At 42.5% G+C, this 21,316-nt stretch overlaps 1 protein-coding gene across 1 annotated transcript; it reads left to right on the top strand.

Moving 5' to 3' along the window:
* The first annotated feature begins 12,398 nt into the window (after positions 1-12,398).
* On the top strand, positions 12,399-20,246 carry ERP29 (endoplasmic reticulum protein 29). Its single transcript, XM_028116669.2, has 3 exons — positions 12,399-12,668; positions 17,433-17,571; positions 19,419-20,246. The coding sequence occupies exons 1-3, from the start codon at positions 12,525-12,527 to the stop codon at positions 19,919-19,921; spliced, it is 786 nt and encodes a 261-aa protein (XP_027972470.1). The 5' UTR covers positions 12,399-12,524; the 3' UTR covers positions 19,922-20,246.
* Positions 20,247-21,316: the final 1,070 nt, after the last annotated feature.

Raw genomic sequence — 21,316 nt, 5'->3', positions numbered from 1 at the left:
GAGAATGCTTTTGGACAAAGGACTCTTGTTCAGCCAAGAACAAATCTCAGATTGTTCAAGGAACAACCATGCCAAATCAGTCTGCTGCTCTTGACATTAAGAACCTTTCTCTCTTGCCACCTCTTCTAAAATGTCTTATGCCACTGACCAAATTCCTATGTGGGGATTTACCTTTCCATTTTTCTCTCTATTATTAGTACCCTGTTTTTTGTATATTTAGCATCATTCCCCCTTGAAATATCTTTTGAAACATAATCTTCCCATCTTCCTTTTCTGCAAGGGCTAACCCAAGCCCAAATGAATGATACTTATTTTTAGTTTTCTGTTCTTTCACTTAGCTCCTTAGTAAGCTCAGAAACATCACAGCTCACTTAATGTAATGGGTTACTACATTTCATGTATCAATTAAATTAATAGATATTCATTAAACTTCTACCATGAGCAAGTTACTACTGTGGATACAAAGTCAAGAAAGACACCTTCCTAGTAAAATATTTTTTATTTAAGCAAAACTTATACTTAACTCAAATACAATTTCTAGTAATAACATCTACCAATTATCAAGTGCTATCTATGCGTAAGGTTCTATGCTAAGCATTTTAATTGTCAACACAACCTTTGAGGTAAGAAGTAATATTCCCATTTAAAAAAAAATTTTAGTAGACTCTACATCCAATGTGGGACTTGAACTCACGACCCTAAGGTCAAGAGTCCCATGTTCTACCAACTGAGCTAACCAGGCACCCCAGTAATGTTCCCATTTTTCAGATGAAGAAACTGAGGCTTAAAGAAGTCACTTCTAGTGGTTACAGAGTTATCAAGTGGTTACAAGTTATCAAACTATGACTTCATAGTTTGCACTCTTAACACACACAATATCCTAGTGGAGAACTAGTTAATAGGAACACAGGGAAAGATAATGTTAAAAATTAATGTAACATCAGGGCACCTGAGTGGCTCAGTCAGTTAGGCGTCTGCCTTCAGCTCAGATCATAATCCCAGGGCCCTGGGATTGAGCCCCGCATGGGGCTCCCTGCTCAGCGGAGAGCCTGCTTCTCCCTCTGCCTGCCACTCTATCTGTGCTCTCTCTCTCTCTCTGCCAAATAAATAAATAAAATCTTTTTTAAAAAAATTAATGTAACATCTGGGACACCAAGGTAGCTCAGTCATTTAAGCATCTGCCTTCAGCTCAGGTCATGATCCTAGGGTCCTGGGATGGAGTCCCACATCAGGTTCCTTGCTCAGTGGGGAGCTTGCTTCTCCCACTGCCTGCAGCTCCCCCGGCCTGCTGCTTGTGCTCTCTCTCTCACAAATAAATAAATAAAGTCTTAAAAAAAAAAACAACTAATGTGAGGTGCCTGGGTGGCTCCGTGGGTTGAGCATCTGCCTTCGGCTCAGGTCATGATCTCAGGATCCTGGGATCCAGCCCCATGTCGGGCTCCCTGCTCGGTGGGGAGCCTGCTTCTCTCTTTCCTTCTGCCCCTCCCCCCACCCCGCCCCGTGCTCTCTGTAGCTATCTCTCTCAAATTGATAAATAAAATCTTTAAAATAAAAAAACTAATGTAACATCAAGGTAGCTCTTTTATTAGGCAATGGCTTCTTAGATATGATAACACATGCATAAGCAACAAAAGAAAAAACAGATAAATTGGCCTTCTTCAAAATTAAAAACTTTTCTGCTTCAAAGGATACCATCAAGAAAGTGAAGACAAGCCACAGAATGGAAAAAAAATATTTATAAACCATACACCTAATAATGGACTTATATAGAGAATATATAAAGAACTCCTACAAGGGCACCTGGGTGGCTCAGTCAGTTAAGCCTCTGACTCTTGATTTTGGCTCAGGTCATGATCTCAAGATGATGGGCACCTGGGTGGCTCAGTTGGTTAAGCGACTGCCTTTGGCTCAGGTCATGATCCTGGAGTCCCTGGATCGAGTCCCGCATCGGGATCCCTGCTCAGCGGGGAGTCTGCTTCTCCCACTGACCCTCTCCCCATCTCATGTTCTTTCTCTCTCTCTCATTCTCTCTCTCTCTCAAATAAATAAATAAATAAAATATTTAAAAAAAAAAAAGATGATGGGATCAAACCCCACAGCAGGCTCCATGCTCAGCAGGGAGTCTGCTTGAGATTCTCTCTCCCTCTTCCCCCACTCACATGCACACTCTCTAAATAAATAAGTAAATAAATAAATAAAATCTTAAAAAAAAAATCTCCTACAATTCAATAATAAAAATACAACCCAATTTAAAAATGGGCAAAGGGCACCTGGGTAGCTCAGTCATTAAGTGTCTGCCTTCAGCTCAGGTCATGATCCCAGGGTCCTGGGATCGAGCCCCGAATCAGGCTCCCTGCTCCGCAGGAAGCCTGCTTCTCCCTCTCCCACCCCCCCTGCTTGTGTTCCTGCTCTTGCTAGCTCTCTGTCAAATAAATAAATAAAATCTAAAAAAAAAAAGTGCAAAGGTTTTAAATAGAAATTTCTGCCCCCAAATAAACAAATGACTAATTACCATAAGAAAAGATGATTAACCTCATAAGCCAGCAGGGAAATACAGATTAAAATCACAATGAGATAACATTTCTCATTTTATTATAGCTATCTCATTTTATTATATATAATATGCTCTTGCTATCTCTCTGTCAAATAAATAAATAAAATCTTTAAAAAAAAAAGATAGACAATAGCAAGTGTTGCTGAAAATGTGGAGGAATAGAAACTCTTATACACTGCTGGTGAGAATGTAAAATGCTGCAACCACTTTGGCAGTTCCTCAAAAGGTTAAACATACGATATGACTCAGCTGCGAGGTATAAACTCAGTTCTACTTCTAGGCATATACCTAAGAGAAATTAAACATATGTCCACACAAAAACTTGAACACAAATGTTTATAATGTTGTTATTCCTAAAAGACAAAAGGTAGAAACACAAGTGTCCATCAATTGGTGAATAAATAAAATGTAGTATACCCACATAATGAAATATTCAACAATTAAAAGCAAAGAAGTACTGATGCATTCTACAACATGAAGAACCTTGAAAACATTATGCTAAAGAAGCCAATCACAAAAGACCACATATTGTATGATTCCATTTGTATAAATGTCCAAAACAAGCAAATTTATAGACACATAAAGTAAATTAGTAGTTGCCTAGAACTAGGAAGGTAATCTGGGAGAGAATGGGGAGTGAATACTGATGGGCACAAGATTTCTTTTTAGGGTGACAAAAATATTCCAAAATTAGGCAGTAGCGATGGTTGCACACTTTATGAATATACTAAAACTAATTGAATTGTACACTTTAAAAGGATAAACTGTAAATAGGAAAATTGTATAGGGATACAGTAAATGTCCCTTGCTGAAATTCATGGTGTAATGATTAATGGATAACATGTTTCTGTCTTTCCTACTGAAAAAATAATATTTAGAACAAAAAGTGTAAAACAAACACTGTAAGAGGGAACTGAAGATAAAGATTGTAAGAGAGCACCTGACTGCTCTAAATGAATCCACCACTCCTGGTCTGAACAAATTACACTCTAGGACTTTGATAAAACTTGCAGGTTAACCCAATAAACCATTGAATGAAATCTGAGAGTTTGTGTAAAAGGGGAAAATTGTTAGAAATTGTAGAAAACTGTAGAAATTTCTAGAAATTATAGAAAACTGGTGATAACTAAATTTTTAATTTTTATAAGGAGAAAGGATGGTGGAATCTGCAAGCCGTAGGTCAAAGATCTCAGTACTCATCCCAAATAAGATTCTAAAATGAACTATCCAAAGGTGTGCTTTTAAACAATTTTAAAAAAAGTAATCTCTAAAAATGGATTTATAAAAAAATCTCCTGTTGAGTTCGTAGGTGTTCAGAATGGTTTGATCCCTATCCAGCTGAATTCCTGAGACCAGATGAAATCCAGGTCTCCTACTCCTCTGCCATCTGCTCCGCCCTCCTGGCTTTATAAAAAAATCATGTCAGACTACCCCACTCTCTCTTTGGATAGAATTACCAGACACAGTATATATGGTATTTTGACAAAGCATTTGGTGAGAAATTTCATGATATAAAAATAAGGAGAGACACCTGAGTGGCTCAGCTGGGTGAGTGTCTGATTCTTGGTTTCGGCTTGGGTTGTGATCTCAGGCTCATAAGATCAAGCCCCGCGTCAGGCTCCATGTTCAGCAGGTCTGCTTGGGATTCTCTCTCTCCCTCTCCCTCTGCTCCTCCCCTGCTTACATTCTCCCTCTCTCTCGAATAAATAAATAAAATCTTTAAAAAAAATAATGAGGGGTGCCTGAGTGGCTCAGCTGGTTAAGCCTCTGCCTTCAGCTCAGGTCATGATCTTAGGGTCCTGGGATCTAGTCCCGCATTAGGCTCCCTGCTTAGTGGGAAGTCTGCTTCTCCCTCTCCCCCTCCCTCTGCCCCACTCGTGCTCTTTCTCTCTCTCTCTCTCTCTCTCTCAAATAAATAAATAAAATCTTAACAAAAAAAAAAGGAACTATAGACCAAGTAGAAGTACAATTAAGGGTATTTCTTGCACAAATAAGCCTAAGGGAGCGCTAACTAATTTATAAATATCAACTTAGAAATGACTTCTAGTGGAGTGAATCAGCATTCTGACTTGGCACAGTTCTGTAAAACACTTTCATTACTTGAGAGAAAATACAGTGGGCACATTTATCAAATATGTGTGTGTGCTATTACTGTTGCATAACAACTTTCCACAAATTTAGTGGCTTAAAACACACATTTATCATCTCATGATGACCCACAGCTTCTGTGGGTCATGAGTACAAGAATAGCTTAGCTTAGTTGGATCCTCTGCTTCAGGGCCTCTCACAAGGCTATAATCAAGATATCAACCAGGACTGAGTCTCATCTGAAGGCTCAAATGGGGAAGTGTTCTGCTTTCAAGTTCACAAAGTTGTTGGTCTAATTCAGTTCTTTGAGGGTTGTTGATCTAAGGGCATAAGTTCCAAACTAATTGTTGGCCAAACACTTCACTCAGTTCTTTGCCACATGGATTTCTGCAAGACTCCCAAAATGGAAGTCAGAACCTTATGTAACAAAATCACTGAAGTGATATTTCATCACCTCTCCTGTATTCTACTGACCACAGATTTTGCCAATAGCCAAGGAGAAAGGATCACATGAGAGGGTAAATACTAAAAGGCAGGGATTATTGGAGACTATCTTAGGGTCTGCCACTGTGTTTTCATCCAATGTATCAGGTACTTTTCCAATTCAGATCATTTGTAATAGCTTCCCTCTCTCTGGAATGTTCTTCCACCAGATAATCATATGACCAGCTCCTTCTCATCCTTCAAGTATCAGCTTAAATGTCATTACCTCAGAGATGTAACATTTATCAAATTCCAAAATACCATGTTTGTTTGTGCTGTCTGCTTTCCCCTAGTATACTGTAACATCCTTGAGGATAGGCAACCTATCTGTCTAACTCACCCCAATATCTTCAGTACCTAAAACAGTACCTAGAATAGGTACTCAGTATTTTCAGTAAATACATTCAGTAAATGTACTCAAGTAGATGACAGACTTAAGATCTAATAAGACCTAAATACTTTAGAATAATGAGTTTTATTTAATAAAAGTTAATAGAAGTAAATGTAAGTATACTGTCCTTGCATCTAAAGTACCAACTGGACAAAGATTAGGATGAAAAAGTAGCAACATTTTACTTTAAAAATCTAGAGCAGGGGCCCCTGGGTGGCTCAGTCGGTTGAGCGTCTGCCTTCGGCTCAGGTCATGATCCCAGTGTCCTGGGATCCAGCCCTGCATGGGGCTCCCTGCTCGGTGGGGAGCCTGCTTCTCCCTCTCCCACTTCCCTGCTTGTGCTCCCTCTCTCACTCTCTAGTAAATAAATAAACTCTTTAAAAAAATCTAGAGCAGTGCCATCCAATAAAAATATAAGTCATGGATGTAATTTAAAAGTTTCTAGGGGGGGTGGCTATGTGGCTCAGTCGGTTAAGTGTCTGCCTTGGGCTCAGGTCATGATCCCAGAGTCCTGGGATGGAGTCCCACATTGGGCTCCCTGCTTAGGGGGGAGTCTACTTCTCCCTCTGCCCTTCACCCTGCCCATGCTCTCTCTCACTCTCTCTTTCTCTCAAATAAATAAAATCTTTAAAAAAAAACAAATAAAAGTTTCTAGTGACCACATTAAAAAAGCAAAAACAGATGAAATTTTAATAAATTTTACTTAACCTAAATATCCAAATTTTGTCCTTTCAGCATGCAATCAATATAAAAAAATTACTGATATATTTTACATTTGTAATTTTGTACTTTGAAATTCAGTGTGCATTTTACTCTTATAACATCTCAATTCAGAATAGCCACATTTCAAGAGCTCAGTAGCTACGTGTGATATTATAAATGTCATTTTATTTAGACTCCTTAATTTATAACTTGATTTTAGAGGCTCTTGCATTTGGATTTTATCCTGTAAAAATGCCACTATAAATTTCTATAATCAAGCAAATTTCCAAGAAAATAAATGGTATGACATAATAACCATAATAGCTAGTCTTTAAGTGAATATGTACTATATAGCAGATACTCTTGTAAATGCTTTATAACTAGTGTTAACTAATTTAATCTACTCACAATCCTATGAGACAAGTATTATTATTATCCCCATTTTACATGATAACATTGCAATAATACGTTGGCAGTGTGCAGGAAAGATTAAAGGGGGAAGAGATTGGCAAGGGCTAAGTTACTTTTATTTACTTACTTATATCCCACTTTGACCTAGATAGTATTTCAGGTGGCTTATAAGAGTACTAAAATAAGACAAAATAACATGAATTAAAAGTGGGACAAAAAGAAGAAAAACATCTCTGTTGAAATGATTTGATCCATGGATGTTAAAATCTTATTTTTTTAATGCTACTTCATTGAAAAAAACGGTAACAGAAATCCAAAATAAAGTTTCCTACAATCTCATCAGCTAGTCAGAACATTCTTTTTATTGATGTTACTTTAAGTCCTTGTCCCCATACATGTCCAGTTTCTACCTGTTTGTAGTAATTCTATGGCTAGTATTTTATATTCTACATTTTTCTCAACATTATTCCATAATAATTTTATTCTCTTTTGTTAGTCTTATTTTCTTTCTCTCCATTCCTCTGGACTGTAACCAATGCTAAAAGCCTAATGTATTTCTCTACATCTTTCTCTATGCTTGTTAAAATATATCCAGATAGGGACAAAGGACACAGCAGCTCTTTGGGTCGCTGGAAGCATGCACCAAAGAACAGGCAAAGGAAAACTGAAACCACCCCTCAGGCGACAGCAACTTCCCTGACAAGACCTCCCACCAGCCCAGACCACCCAGATAATTTGAGCTAAACCCCTGAAGGACCTTGGAGTGACCCCTGGAATAACCTGCAATTACCTTTACCTCATTATAATACTAAAATCTCTGCTCAAGGAGGAGCCTCCACCTCATTTGCATAACATACAAAGTATGTACAGGCAGGTTTTCTTAAGATGCACACAGGATTTTATGCCCGCCTCTACATACAATGACAAGGCTTCCCTATTTAAATATTCATCCTGGGGCGCCTGGCTGGCTCAGTCGGAAGAGGAGGCAACTCATGAGTTTGAGCCCCGTGTTGAATATAGAGATTACTAAAAAATAAATAAGTAAATAAAAACTAACTATTCATCCTATCTGTAAACAAAAAGCACCCATTCGCCCTCTCCTGGAGTGAATTCACAGCTTTAGAAGCTATTTCCCATGATTTCCTTATTTGGTGCAAATAAAGTTCTTTGTGCAACAAAAACAAAACCATATCCAAATGCATACATACATAATAGGGGCTGTTATGTTTATGTTATGTTATAGTTGTAGGGTTTTAAAAATGGGATCACTTATTTCTGTACACATTTCTTTTCTCATCTAGTATTTCATGGAAATAGTTCTAACACATTTGATAGCTATATAACATTCTATACAAGATCCTTTCTCTAGGGGCACCTGGCTTGCTCAGTCAGTAGAGCATGTAACTCTTGGTCTTGGCATCCTGAGTTCAGGCCCCACATTGGGTGTTGAGCCTACTTAAGAAAAAAAAAAGATCATTTATCCAACACTTACTCTCAGAGACATGTGAGTTCTCCTCAGGTTTTGTTTTTCTTCCTTTTCTTTCTTTTTTTTTTCTTCTGCAAACAATGCTGCAATAAATATCCCTAATCTCTGCACTTATAACCTCCTTCTGTGCTGATGACCTTGCTACTAAAGAATAAATTCCAGAGTGGAATTCTTTTAGTTCTCAAATATTTCAAGTTCTTTCTCACCCTAGAACCTTTACACTTGCTCTTTTCTTTTCCTAAGGTGCTTCCTAACACACACCAACCTGCAATTTCATATTTATTTATAATTATTTAATGTCTTTCTCATCACATGAGTCTAAGTTCCTTGAGAGCTCAATCCTATCCATCCTTTAGGTCTTACCTCAACTTACATATACTTGTTTGTAGAAGTTTCCCATGAACTCCAATCCCAATTGATCCCTCCATCCTATTTTTTCATAGATCTTCAACTTTTCTTTCTAGAAATTATCACAATTTGTAATTATATATTTATTTGTGTGATTATTTAATGCTGGTTTCCCCAACTAGGTCTTGCAGGAAGCACATCTATTTTGTTCACCAGTGTAACCCTTACCCTCAAAAGAGTGTATGGTGCCTGAAAAATGTACAGTAAATAGTTGTTAAATATTGAAACACTGAAAGAATTTTTTTAATGTAGAAAGCATTCTTTTTTTTACATTTTATTTGTTTGAGAGAGAGAGGGTGTGTATGCAAGCAGGAGCAGGGAGGAGGGGCAGAGGGAGAGGGAGAAGCAGACTCCCTGCTGAGCAAGGAGCCTGACTTCAGACTTGATCCCAGGACTCCCGGATCATGACCTGAGCTGAAGGCAGACGCTTAACAACTGAGCCACCCAGGTGCCCCTAGTGAAACATTTCATTTAGAAGTCTAGACCTTCTTTCTTCAGTTTGCTGTAATCTACATTCACTGAGTAGAACTTGTATTGATCATTGGGACCCAGTCTGTTCCAGGGTTCTGGGTTATTCTTCCTATACCAACTGACATCTGGATTGCACAATGCCAGGGGCAAGACATACAGCGCTGTTCCAGTACCTGCTGCACCAATAAATATGAAAAGGGGGATTAAGCTTGGATGCTTCTTGGACTGAGGATCTGGCCTAACTTGGCTGTAGCAGAGCCCTCCAGCAGAGCAGAAGTAAAAATCGAATATGCAAGGCCTGGAACTAAGTAGTCCCTACCAGAAGGGGCAATTTTTTAAAGGATGGTCAGGGTAGATCTTAGGAAGCTGACATATGAGCAAAGACTTAAGGGTAGTGAAGGAGCCAGCCATATGAATATCTTAAAGAAAAGTTTTAGAGGGAGAAAGCCAGTACAAAGGCCCTGAGGCAAGAACATGCCTTGTATATACAAGGGATAGCAAAGAAGTCAATGAGACTGGGGACACAATGGCTTGATGATGTTAGAAGAAAAAGACTGAAATTTATTAGTTGCTTTAGCAGAACCATGACATTTTTTTCCTCCTCACTCCAGCTCCTACCCTGGGTCATGTGCACACTCATTTTGATGTGGAGAACAAAGGCAAAAGAAATACAGAAACAATTAAACTTCCTTATGACTTTCAGCTCATTGACAAGTACTTGGGACTGGCAGGGTGACCTTCCTCCAGAAACTCAACTGCCTCAATGTTAATGCTTTGCTAGGGGCAAAAGGCAACCTTAGCTTGACATTATCCTAACTTCCAGGATCCCGTTAAGTCCACTTTAACAGATGAAAATCTCTTTGGAAACTTCCTTTATCTCTACCGCCCTAAGATATATGTTAGCAATCCTCCTCCAAATATACGGCCCACTGATATACATCTGAAGGGTCTTATGATTAAGGTTTTACTAGACAGTAATAAATGACCCCTCAAGGTCCTGGAACCCTGTTTCCAAATTCCTTAGAGACTTACACTATCCCTAACCCCCTCCCAACATGAAAGTATATAATCAGTAACTCCTCACAACTCCACTGCAGCTCTTTCTGCCCACAGGTCCTTTCCCTGCACTATAATAAAAACACCTTTTGCACCATAAAATGTCTCAATTCTTTATTGACCATTAGGCTCAACGATCTCGCATCAACTTAACATGCCCTGCCTCTTCCTACCTCTCTACAATTCCCAGCCTTTAGATTTTCCACATGAGTGTCAACTATGGGATTGCATAACTTCCTAAATATGGAGAATTATACCTGGCTTATTTGTGCAGATTGTTGTCAGGGTCCTGAAGCTAAGAATCTAATAATATTATAAAGCAACTGACTGGGACCAGGGCACTACTAAAAGGAAGCACTGAGACAATTATTGTACTGCACTGAATTGTTGCAATTCATTGCAAAAGTACCGATACTTCCCTTCCCTCTCCAACCAATCCTCTTCCTTCACTTTTTTTCAAAACCTACTTCAAAACTATGACTAGAAAGTCATTCCTGATTGGTCATGCTAACTAGGTGTACCCAAAGCACCTACATGTTCAGAAGTGAGTAATTTAAAAAGTCTAAACATCTTATAAAAGGTTCTAAAAACTCTTAATAGCTCCTTATTGAGTACAGGACAAAACAGAAAATTCTTAGTTTGATTTTCAAGACTTTCCCCTACCTGGGCTTAAAACTGTCTTACTAACTAGTGTTTTGAGAACTCTCTCCAGCCAAGTCGGTCTCGCCGAACCATCATGCTTATTCTCACTTCTGCTCCCTTTTCATTTGTTCTTCACCTAAAATGTTCTTTCTTCCAAGGCTTAACTCCATTTCCACTTCCTACACGAAGTCTGCTTCAACCACTTTAGCTCATAATTTTCCCCTCACCTTCTATCATTTGTCTATGTAGCTCATTTTATTTAATAACTTATTAGAGCAAACTCAAAATAAATTTTCCCAAAACCCCCAAAACACATACACATTGACTCTTTCAAAATTTCTATATAAACTGGTTGTCCATTATAAGATCCTATGATCTTTGATGATTTTATACACCCACACATTAGACATATACAATGGTTAATATGGTGCTAAGCCCCTCATAATGTATATATAATTTATTCTCTTACCTCACACCATTTGTTCATAAGTTTTGTGAATTCTACCCTACAAAATTTCTCAATTCGACCCTTCCCTCTCGTTGTGTGCTACTGCAGGACCCTAACCTCTCTCACCTAGACTACTACAATTGACCCTTAACTAGTCTCCCTGACTTCAACCTTCTCCCTTCTTCTGATCCACTCCCTTGGCTCCTTTTTCTCCCCCCCACTCCCTTCACTCTTAAGTGACAGCAAATCCAACTTCACTCTTCTGGTTAACACCTGTGGTGGCTCCAAACCTTTCAGCTTGATGAGAACCTTTGCAATGCTCCCCGGTTTACCTTTACAGAGTCATCATGTTTTTCCCCCTTTCTAGAAATACCCTTCTGTGTTTGCCTTGTAAATGCCTCCTCCTCTTTCACGATCCAGTTCAAAAGTCATTTCCTGTCTTCAACTTTCCCTGACACTCCTGAGCGGGACTAACTGAATTTCCATTTATGTTTTCACAACACTCTAATGGTCTTACTACTATTGCTCTGTCTCCTCCTCCCCAACACTGTGAGTTCCTTCAGTCCAGAGCTCTGTCTCGTTCATCTCTATTCCGTATTCTCGCAGGCAAAACCAGGATCTGGTTTAAACCGTGCTCTGAACAAGTATCTAGGGAATACAATTATTAGGACTTTTTTGTTTTGAAGACCTCCAGGAGCCTAGGACTAGCTGGGCAAGTACTGGGCTTTCAGTAAAGCCTGTTTTTACAGGAACCCGGCGTCTTGCCGCTGAGGCACTCACCAGAGAGCAGGCACTGGGCAGGGTTCAGGGGTGGCCCTGACCCCCATGCTGACGAAAAGACGCGTCTGCGTGACCTACTCGGGTCCTGGCTAAGGGAGCTGGGGGAGTATGACCGACCTCGTGAGGATGGTAACACAGACTGACAGACTAACCTAAAGTAGTAGCGGGTCCCAATGGACTGCGAGACGGGCCAAAAGCAGGAATAAATGATGGCCAGCCTCGTCATCTTCGAAAGTAAAGAGAGCGAACTAATCGCTGCAAGACGCCAAGCACGCGCTTCGAGCCTCTTCTCACGCGGAAGAGGACGGGAAAAGGGCAGGTGGACTGCGAGCCTCGCCGAGTGCGCGTGCGCAGCAGCGTCTTTCCGCCACCCCGCGGCCCCGCCCCCACACCCTAGGCCTGTGCGAGCTTCGCCGAGTGCGCGCGCGCGGCAGCCCCATTTCCCCGCCCCTCACGTGGCCCCTCCCTGTCACCCTAGGCCGGCTCGAGCCTCCCGGGCTGTACACGTGCGCGCATCCGAGCCGGCCCTGCAAGTCACGTGACCCCCGACTCCGCGTTTTCTCTACTACAGCCTTCCTAGCTCCTACTGCCAGAATCCGGCGTTATGGCTTCCGGCATACCCCGTGCCGCTTCTCTCTCTCCGCTGTTTCCCCTTCTCCTGTTCCTCCTGCTCCTTTCCGCTCCGCATGGCGGTAGCGGCCTGCACACCAAGGGCGCTCTTCCCCTGGATACAGTCACTTTCTACAAGGTAACGGGGGTGGGGGAATCGCGCGCAGGTGCAGCCTGAGCACCGGGGGGAGCGCACACCCGTGGGGAAGAAGGCAGGGCTGGCAGAAGGTAGTCTGTAGCGACGGTCCCAGGGCTTCCCTCCATCCTAAAGGGCTGGTGGACTCTGGGCCGGGGCCATACCGTGACCATGGGGCACACAGGAGCTAGGGTCCCCGGCACCCTTGCCTTTGGAGTATTTGTACTTCCTCTTTTGCAAAAGAGCTGCAGAGATGCAGTCTAGGGAACCAGGGGCCCCTTCCCCGCACCTAGGGGGAGAGGGCGGTGCCGGGCAAGATCCAATCCTCGAGTCCCAAGTGGCAGGCCTGGAGCGCTGTGCGAGGCGGACGCCACAGTGCTCCCGGCTGTGGTGGGGCGGGGGAGGTGAGGGCGGTGGTTGGAAACCCGGCGTGTTAACTGGCGTTTCTGCGCCCCTCTTTCCTTGGTGTGGAGTGCACCATGCAAACAATGTCCAGAGATCCTGTGTCTTCCTGAAAAGTGCAAGCGTTAAGAATAAGGGAACTCTGTAGGGAATATCTTGGGCTTAGGGACAAAATGAAAAACATCGGGTCAAGACTTGGAAGGATTCGGGGGCACCTGGGTGGCTCAGTCGTTAGGCGTGTGCCTTCGGCTCAGGTTCGAGCCCCGCATCGGGCTCCCTGCTCCGCGGGAGGCCTGCTTCTCCCTCTCCCACTCCCCCTGCTTGTGTTCCCTCTCTCGCTGTGTCTCTGTCAAATAAATAAATAAAATTAAAAAAAAAAAAAGACTTGGAAGGATTCGCCTGGTAAATGGACGTTGGAAATGTTGAAGGCTGAATGCAGTCCCAACTCCCTCCTCTGGCACCTGTCTTCACCCACCGGCAGCTTTCAACTTCGCCTACAAGATGGGCAAACTAAGCATAGAGAGAGAAGCCATTCGTTTTATTTTTTTTAATTTGTACCCATTGCTGGGAAGTGAAACCAAAAAGTGGAGTTCTAAATCTGTCTCAAGCGGTTGAACTCTCCCCAAAAGGTTTCCTTGTCCTAGATGTGGCATCTGTGGCTTATTCAAATATTTAAAAGGGTAGGTATGGCTAGTTGGTTGTCAGGCACACCCCACAGCACCCTATGCTTTTGGGGCCTTTATTGGGAAGATTACACCCCACCCCCAAAAGCAGGAATGGGTTAACAACACAGACCAAGTGTGACTTAGAGGGAAATTTTGCACTGTAAAGTTAATAGTATTTCCTATTCAGTTGGTGCCTCTCTGTTTTTATTGCTACCACCCTGGTCTCGGTTGTCATTACAGTAGTCTTGCAGGTCTCACTGCTCAGCCTTTCCTCCCCTCTCCTGACCATTCTCCCTTTTGTTCCCTCTGCTCCAGCCATACATGCCTTCTGTCCTTTGAGTATCCCTAGCTCATCGCTGGTATGGGCCCTTTGCCCTGGCTGTTCCTTCTGACTAGAACATTCTTTGCCCAGTCTTTGAAAGGCTGGTTGCTTCTCATCATTCAGGCTTGGGTTAAATATTACCTTCTCAGAGTCCTTCCTTGACTTCCTCGTCCCCCTGTCAAAAGAGCCACTCACATTAGTTGGATTTCTCTGTGGAGCACTCATCACTCTTTTTCCCCTTGTCTATTTTATCATCTCCCACACTAGAATATGAAGAACTGCCTTGTCTGTTTTGTCCCCTGATCATCTGCACCACCTAGCAGGTTACCTGTCACATAGAAGATAATTTGTTGAATGAATGAACAAATGTCTTCAGTCCCTTTCTAGATCTTCCTGCCATCACCACTGAACAAAAGGGGAGCTACCTGGTAATACATCCAGAGGCCTTGTGCTTTGTCTTTCAGCAATTTCCAGTGTCTTCTTTTGTTTCTTGCTCTTCACCATCACTAGAAATAAGAGACCCTGTCTGCTTTTTTTACTGCTTTGTTCACTTAGAGCAGTGTCTGGCACGTGATAGGCCCTTGGTACCTTTTTATTCAATGAGTGAATGATGAATTCATCTTCATCTTGAGGAAGCAAGTTGCCTAAATATAGGATATGGTGGAGTCGATTCCTTATGGATAAAGGAGACAGATTTCTAAAGCAATTAAGAGGTACAGACTGATTAATGAAAAGGAAAAAATCCACTGTGCAAATGTGTGCCATTCAAAACCATTCTCCCGATGGCTTAAAATGGCAGAGGCCTCTCAATTCTGTTTCAGTGTTAGACCACCATATAATTATTAATTATTCCATAATACGAATGTAGGCTCCTTGAAGGTAGGGATCCTGTGTTGTGCTTTTAAATTATTTTTCCCCCAGATGTATGCTACCGTAGCCTACCCTAGTTGTGTTCATCTATCAAATATGAAAAATTTTCAGAGCATCTGCTACATGCCAGCCACTCTTGGGCAGTAGGAAAGAGCAGAAAACAAGTCAGACAAGGCCTTTGTACTCATAATGTACGTTCTAGTGGAGAGGACAGACACCAAACACGCAGATAAGAATTTTAGTGAGTGATTAATGCTGTGAAGAAAGCACAGCAGGGTAACGTGATAGAGGAGGGTGAAAATGAAGCAGTGCTCGGATGGTATGAGTGGAGGAGGCCTCTCCATGGCGGGGAGGGGGGACATTTGAACTGAGCTTTGAATGAAGGAGTTGGGGAAAGTGTATTTCAGCCTTCCAGCCAGCAGAGACAGCAAATGAAAAGGCCCTAAGTGGAAATGAATTTGTTGTGCTGAACTGAAATAAGGACAGTCAAGCCAGAGGGATGTGATCTGATTTATATTTTAAGTCTTAACCTGTGGGGCACCTGGGTGGCTCAGGTGGCTCAAATAAATAAATAAAATCTTTATTTTAGAAATAAATTTTCAAAAGAGAGAGAGCACAAGCAGAGGGGAATGGGAGAGGGAAAAGCAGGCTCCCTGCTGAGTAGGTGCCTGATGTGAGACTCAGTCCCAGCTCGGGATCATGACCTGAGCCGAAGCAGATGCTTAGCCGACTGAGCCACCCAGGCACCCCAATAAATAAAATCTTAAAAAAAAAATCTTACCTGCCTTTAGGCCCCCAGAGCTCAGATTTTGGGGGTCAGTGATCACTTAAAAAATTGCCTGTTCAGGTAGTTTCTCCTCCTTTCCTTGTGTCCCTAGGCAGTGTTAAATATTTTTTAAAAGCTAAAACCAAATAGACATCAACACACAGTGAGGAACAAAGATTAAAAAAACTGGAATGATGTCAACTTAATTATAACAGTGATTGTCTATGATGAAAAATTGGCCAGAAGTGATCACTTTGATTAGAAAAGCAAAAAGTTATAGGAGAAGGAGAGGGCAGTTTGTTAGAATAAAGCTGTGCATTGGGAGAAATGGTCAAAACAAAGATCTTGGGGATTCCTCTAAAACTTAAACAGAATTACTATATGACCCAGCATTTCCACTCCTAGGTATATACCCAAAAGAAATGAAAACAGGCATTCAAACAAACATTTGTACACAAATGTTTATAACAGTGCTATTCACAAATAGCCAAAAGGTGGGAACAGCTCAAATGTCCATCACCTGATGAATAAATAAATAAAATGTGGCCTATCCATACAGTGGATATATATATATTTTCCCACAAAAAGGAATGAAATACTGAGACTTGCTACAACATGGGTGAACCTTGAAAGCATGATGCTGAGTGAAAGAAGCCAGGTACCAAAGGCTGCATATTGTAGGATGCCATCAGAGTAGACCTCATAGAGACAAAAAGCAGATAAGTGGTTGCCAGGGGCTGGGGAGAGAAGGAGGAATGGGAAGTGACTGCTTAAAATGTGTATGGGTATGTGATTCCTTTTCAGGAATGTTCTGGAATCGGTATTAGTGATTATTGCACACTAGTGTTAATGGACTAAATTTCACTGTATTGCACACTTTAAAATGGCTAAAATGGTGACTGTTGTGTGATGAGAATTTTACCACAATTGAAATAATGGTCTTGACTCTGACAGTTTAGGACCTGGAGATCTAGCCAAAGGAACTGTGGTCTAGGGAGGGGACATTATCCTAAGCCTGCCTCTCAGCAACTTCCTGTGAGCCCTGAAACTGCAGAGTTCAGCCTCTTGGCTCCCTAGCCAAAGTACCTCCATGGGTGCCAGATGGTTGGTTGGTTGTTTTTTGGGTTTTTTTTTTTTAAGATTTTATTTATTAGAATGAGAGCGAGAGAGAGAGAGAGCATGAGAGCACGGAGGGTCAGAGGGAGAAGCAGACTCCCCGCTGAGCAGGGAGCCTGATGTGGGACTCGATCCCGAGACTTCAGGATCATGACCTGAGCCGAAGGCAGTCGCTTAACCGACTGAGCCACCCAGGCGCCCCGGTTGGTTGGTTTTTGTCAGATTTCTTGTTCATTGTTTACTGAGAAAGGCCCTCTGGGATGATGGGCATACCATAGGGCCAATGGGACCAATGTAGTATTTTCTAAGGGTTCTCTTAATCTTACTGAAAAGGCCACTGGAAGAGAAGGCCTTAATACAGCTGCAGCTTTGTTTATTCTTAGCAGGGTTGTATATGTCTTTGATTACTATGAACCAGTACCTAATGGGGTACCAAATACCAATAAATTATTAAATGATTCAATGGGTCAATGAATGAATGAATGAATGAATATTAGTGTGTGAGCACTTATCTCCCTTGCAGGCATGGTTTTCATTCTGTTTCTTAAACAGGGGTCCCTTGAGAAAGGGAATTAGCCCCAAAGGTCCCTGGAATCCTGGACTTGCTCAGCTCTCTATGCCCTCAGGTCATTCCCAAAAGCAAGTTCGTCTTGGTGAAGTTCGACACCCAGTACCCCTACGGTGAGAAACAGGATGAGTTCAAGCGTCTGGCTGAAAACTCGGCCTCCAGCGATGATCTCTTGGTGGCAGAGGTGGGGGTCTCAGGTATGGACAAGTCCAGCACGACTGTGGAGGGCAGAAGGGGAGGAAGCTAGGAATTATTTCCGCCCTTGTAGGTGGAATACCCAACACTTTTCTAAGCCACACAGGAGTGTAAGTGGGATCATGGCCTCGAGAATCTGGTACCCGTGGCAGGCTTAGCTTGAGCAGATTCTGATACCACAGAACCTCAGTTCGTCCTTGCAGGTGCTCAAGGGAAGGGGATCCCCCCATCCTTCACCCTCCACCCCACACTGACATTAAACCTACTCTGAGAATCTGGAGCTCTCCTTGCAGGGGACTGTGGTCAGAGGAGGTATCATGCTTCCTAGGGTCTCCATAGTCACTTCTCCATCTTCTTTTCAGCTGTTTTTTTACCAAAACGATTGGATTTTGGCTTTAACTCAAATCCATCAGAGGTACCACTAAATCAAGGACAGCTGTCAACCACAGTGACCACTCTAATAATAATAGTTGTCAGCGTGGTGGTTCCCAGTCTGTAAAGGTGTGCACAGACAGTGCACTTTGCATCTTCACTTGACCCTGCCTAAAAAGTGAGGCACATTTTCTCCATTTTTATACTTGAGGAAAACTAAAGTTCGAGGAACTAAATGACTTGTTTCAGGCCATGGAATAGTAGGAAGTGGCTCATCCAGAACTCCACCTGAGTATTTATCCCCAAGTGCAGTGGTTCTTCCCTCTCTCAGCTTCCTTCCAGCTGGGATGCCCCAGTTCCCTAGCTAGCTGGAGAGTCTGGTCCTGGATAGAGATAGTCGCCACACTTTTCCAGGGCAGTCAGTTCTGACTCAGCTGCAAATCCACTCCCTTGGGGCTTTTAGAAAAATAGCAGCTGACATTTATCAAACATTTACCATGTGCCAGACCCCTGTGCTAAGTGTTATCCATGTATCTTATCCTTGTGACAACTCTAGGAATAAAGTACTATGACCCCTGTACTTCATGCTTAGAGTACCATGCTCAAGATTGTACAGTTTGAAGTGGCAGCATGAGGATTGGAACCCCACACTTCCTATACTACTGCCCTATAACAGGCAGCCTTGGCCCTTTCTTTTTGGCAAGGTATAAGAAACCTGTTGTCACAGCATCAGTCCTTGGCGCTACTGCCTGTTAGGAAGTACATAGCAAATACCATGGATTGCACTGAACTCTCCAGGTTAAGTGCACTTATCTCCCCATTGGGTCTTCCCAACACCTCACATGTGGTAGAGACTCTGCCTGTTACCTATCACATGTTCCCCTTGCTCACCAAGCTCCAGCCAGAACGGCACTTGAAAGCCTTCAGTCCACCCAGCTTAGTCCTGCCTCAGAGCTTTGGCACTTTCAGTCCTTCCTACCTGAGACATTCTTCCCAGATTATCACGTGTCTGCCTCCTTGAAACTCCAGTCCTTGGTCTCATATGATCTCCATAGAAAGGCCTTCCATGACCACCCAAAGTAGGCCTCCTTACCTGTCACATCACCCCATTTTATTTTTATCTTTTTGGCACTAATTATGTACATTGTTTACCATCTCTCTTCTTACCCTTAAAAGAATATAAGGTCCTTGAGGTCAGAGAAGTTGTAACTCTTAATCATAACTAGATCCGTAGCACTCAGAACAGAACCTGGCATATAGTGGGCATAGAATAAATATTCAGAATTATTCCCATTTTTCAGATGAGGAAAGTGAAGTTCAGAGAAGTTAAATGACTAATGCCGCGCGGCTAAGAAGTAGCAGAGGAGAAATGTAAACACAAGGATCTTTCCTGCTGTCAGCTCAGAGAGGCCTCATAGCAGTCTCCTGCCCTGCATTCCTCTTGGTCTTGCTCCTCATACCTGATTTCTGTTCACAGATTATGGAGATAAGCTGAATATGGAGCTGAGTGAGAAATACAAGCTGGACAAAGAGAACTACCCAGTCTTCTACCTCTTTCGGGATGGGGACTTTGAGAACCCAGTCCTATATAGTGGGGCGGTTAAGGTTGGAGCCATCCAGCGCTGGCTAAAGGGGCAAGGAGTCTACCTAGGCATGCCTGGTTGCCTGCCTGCATATGACGCCCTTGCTGGGGAGTTCATCAGGGCCTCAGGCGTGGAGGCCCGCCAGGCCCTCCTGAAGCAGGGGCAGGACAACCTCGCAAAGGTAAAGCAGACTGAGAAGAAGTGGGCTGAGCAATACCTGAAGATCATGGGGAAGGTCTTAGACCAAGGTGAGGATTTCCCAGCGTCAGAAATGACCCGGATAACCAAGCTGATTGAGAAGAACAAGATGAGTGATGGGAAGAAGGAAGAGCTCCAGAAGAGCTTAAACATCTTGACTGCTTTCCAGAAGAAGGGGGTCGAGAAGGAAGAGCTGTAAAAAGGCACTCTGGGTTTTCCAGGGTTTGGTGGGGGTGGGGAGGGGAGCGTTACCTGCTGGCTGTGAGAGACCCTCCTGGGATGTAAGAGAGTGATGGTTAAAGTGGCACTAAGCCAGAAATCTGAGCATGCCCAAACATTGACGCTGATGTGACCATGCTTGGGACATCACTATAGCCAGTCTGTGTATAACTGGAGCACTTACCAGATGGCTTGTGAAATTCCCCCTCTGAAGGAATTGGTGCTATAAAGAAGAGTGTATTGCCCAGGTCCTTGACAGGTGTTATTCTGACCCAATTAAAGTTTCTGTGTTTTGGTTAAAAGGATCTGAAGCCATTCAGTTTTCTTTCACAAATTATACTTTGGCCTGTGATCTGCTTTCTCCTTTGAATTTATTTTTTAATCTAAGCCGGTATGGAGCACACTCTACCACAGTAATTGACTATCCTTTTAATATTGTAGAAACTGGTCCCAGCTCAAGGCCTACCTATATTACTTTCTACCGGTGTTCAAACTCCAGTGGACTGATTGTGGGTGGCAAAATGCATTGTCCTTTTTCTGGTCCTTAAAGTGGAATGGCAACTTTTTTTTTTTTTTTTTTAAGATTTTATTTATTTGACAGCCCAAGCAGGGGGAGCAACAGGCAGAGAGGGAGCCTGATGCGGAGCTCGGTCCCAGGACCCTGGGACCACGACCTGAGCCAAAGGCAGACGCCTAATGGACTGAGCCACCCAGGTGCCTGTGGAATGGCAACATTAAGGAAGCTCAGTGTAATCATTTTCCATACTCCATGAAAAATATAGAGCCCATGGGGCGCCTGGGTGGCTCAGTCGTTAAGTGTCTGCCTTTGGCTCAGGTCATGATCTCAGGGTCCTGGGATCGAGCCCCGCATCGGGCTCCCTGCTCAGCAGGAAGCCTGCTTCTCCCTCTCCTCCCACTGCTTCTGTTCCCTCTCTCTGTGTGTCTGTCTCTGTCCAATAAGTAAATAAAATCTTTAAAAAAAAAGGAGCTTTAAAAAAAAATAGAGCCCAAATTCTTAGTTTTACTGATAAAATCAGATGGGTTTTTTTTTTTGAGTTGGATTTAGATAGCAAAATAATAGAATTCAGTCTAATTTGAAAGTTTTTTTTAAAAGGGATTGTTTTCCATCTAAGCTACTTTGTCACTGTCAGTTACTCAGTAAGTACCAATATTAAAGAAGCGTAATGGGAGACCATTGTACTGACTAAAATCTGTTTTCAGGAGTGACAAGCAATTACCTGCAGTGGTAAGGTTCATGATACCATCTCCACTTTCATATTTAACTACCTGGAAATACCAAAGTGCAGCTCCTAAAATATTTATTATTACAGCCACACAAATTTGAGTTGAACGGAGTTAGCAAATAAAACCTTAA

The sequence above is a fragment of the Eumetopias jubatus genome, unplaced genomic scaffold, assembly GCF_037043125.1.
Source record: "Eumetopias jubatus isolate StellerSeaLion01/CBP00866 unplaced genomic scaffold, mEumJub1_p1.0 scaffold_16, whole genome shotgun sequence".
Classification (NCBI taxonomy): Eukaryota; Metazoa; Chordata; class Mammalia; order Carnivora; family Otariidae; genus Eumetopias; species Eumetopias jubatus.
The sequence above is the reverse complement of the archived record's forward strand: the minus strand, read 5'-3'. Positions and strand labels throughout refer to the sequence as shown.

Coding starts and splice junctions, on each gene's coding strand:
- ERP29 (XM_028116669.2), top strand. CDS start 12,525: ATGGCTTCCGGCATACCCCGTGCCGCTTCTCTCTCTCCGCTGTTTCCC. Junction 12,669..17,432: donor ATACAGTCACTTTCTACAAG/GTAACGGGGGTG, acceptor CTATGCCCTCAG/GTCATTCCCAAAAGCAAGTT. Junction 17,572..19,418: donor GGCAGAGGTGGGGGTCTCAG/GTATGGACAAGT, acceptor TTCTGTTCACAG/ATTATGGAGATAAGCTGAAT.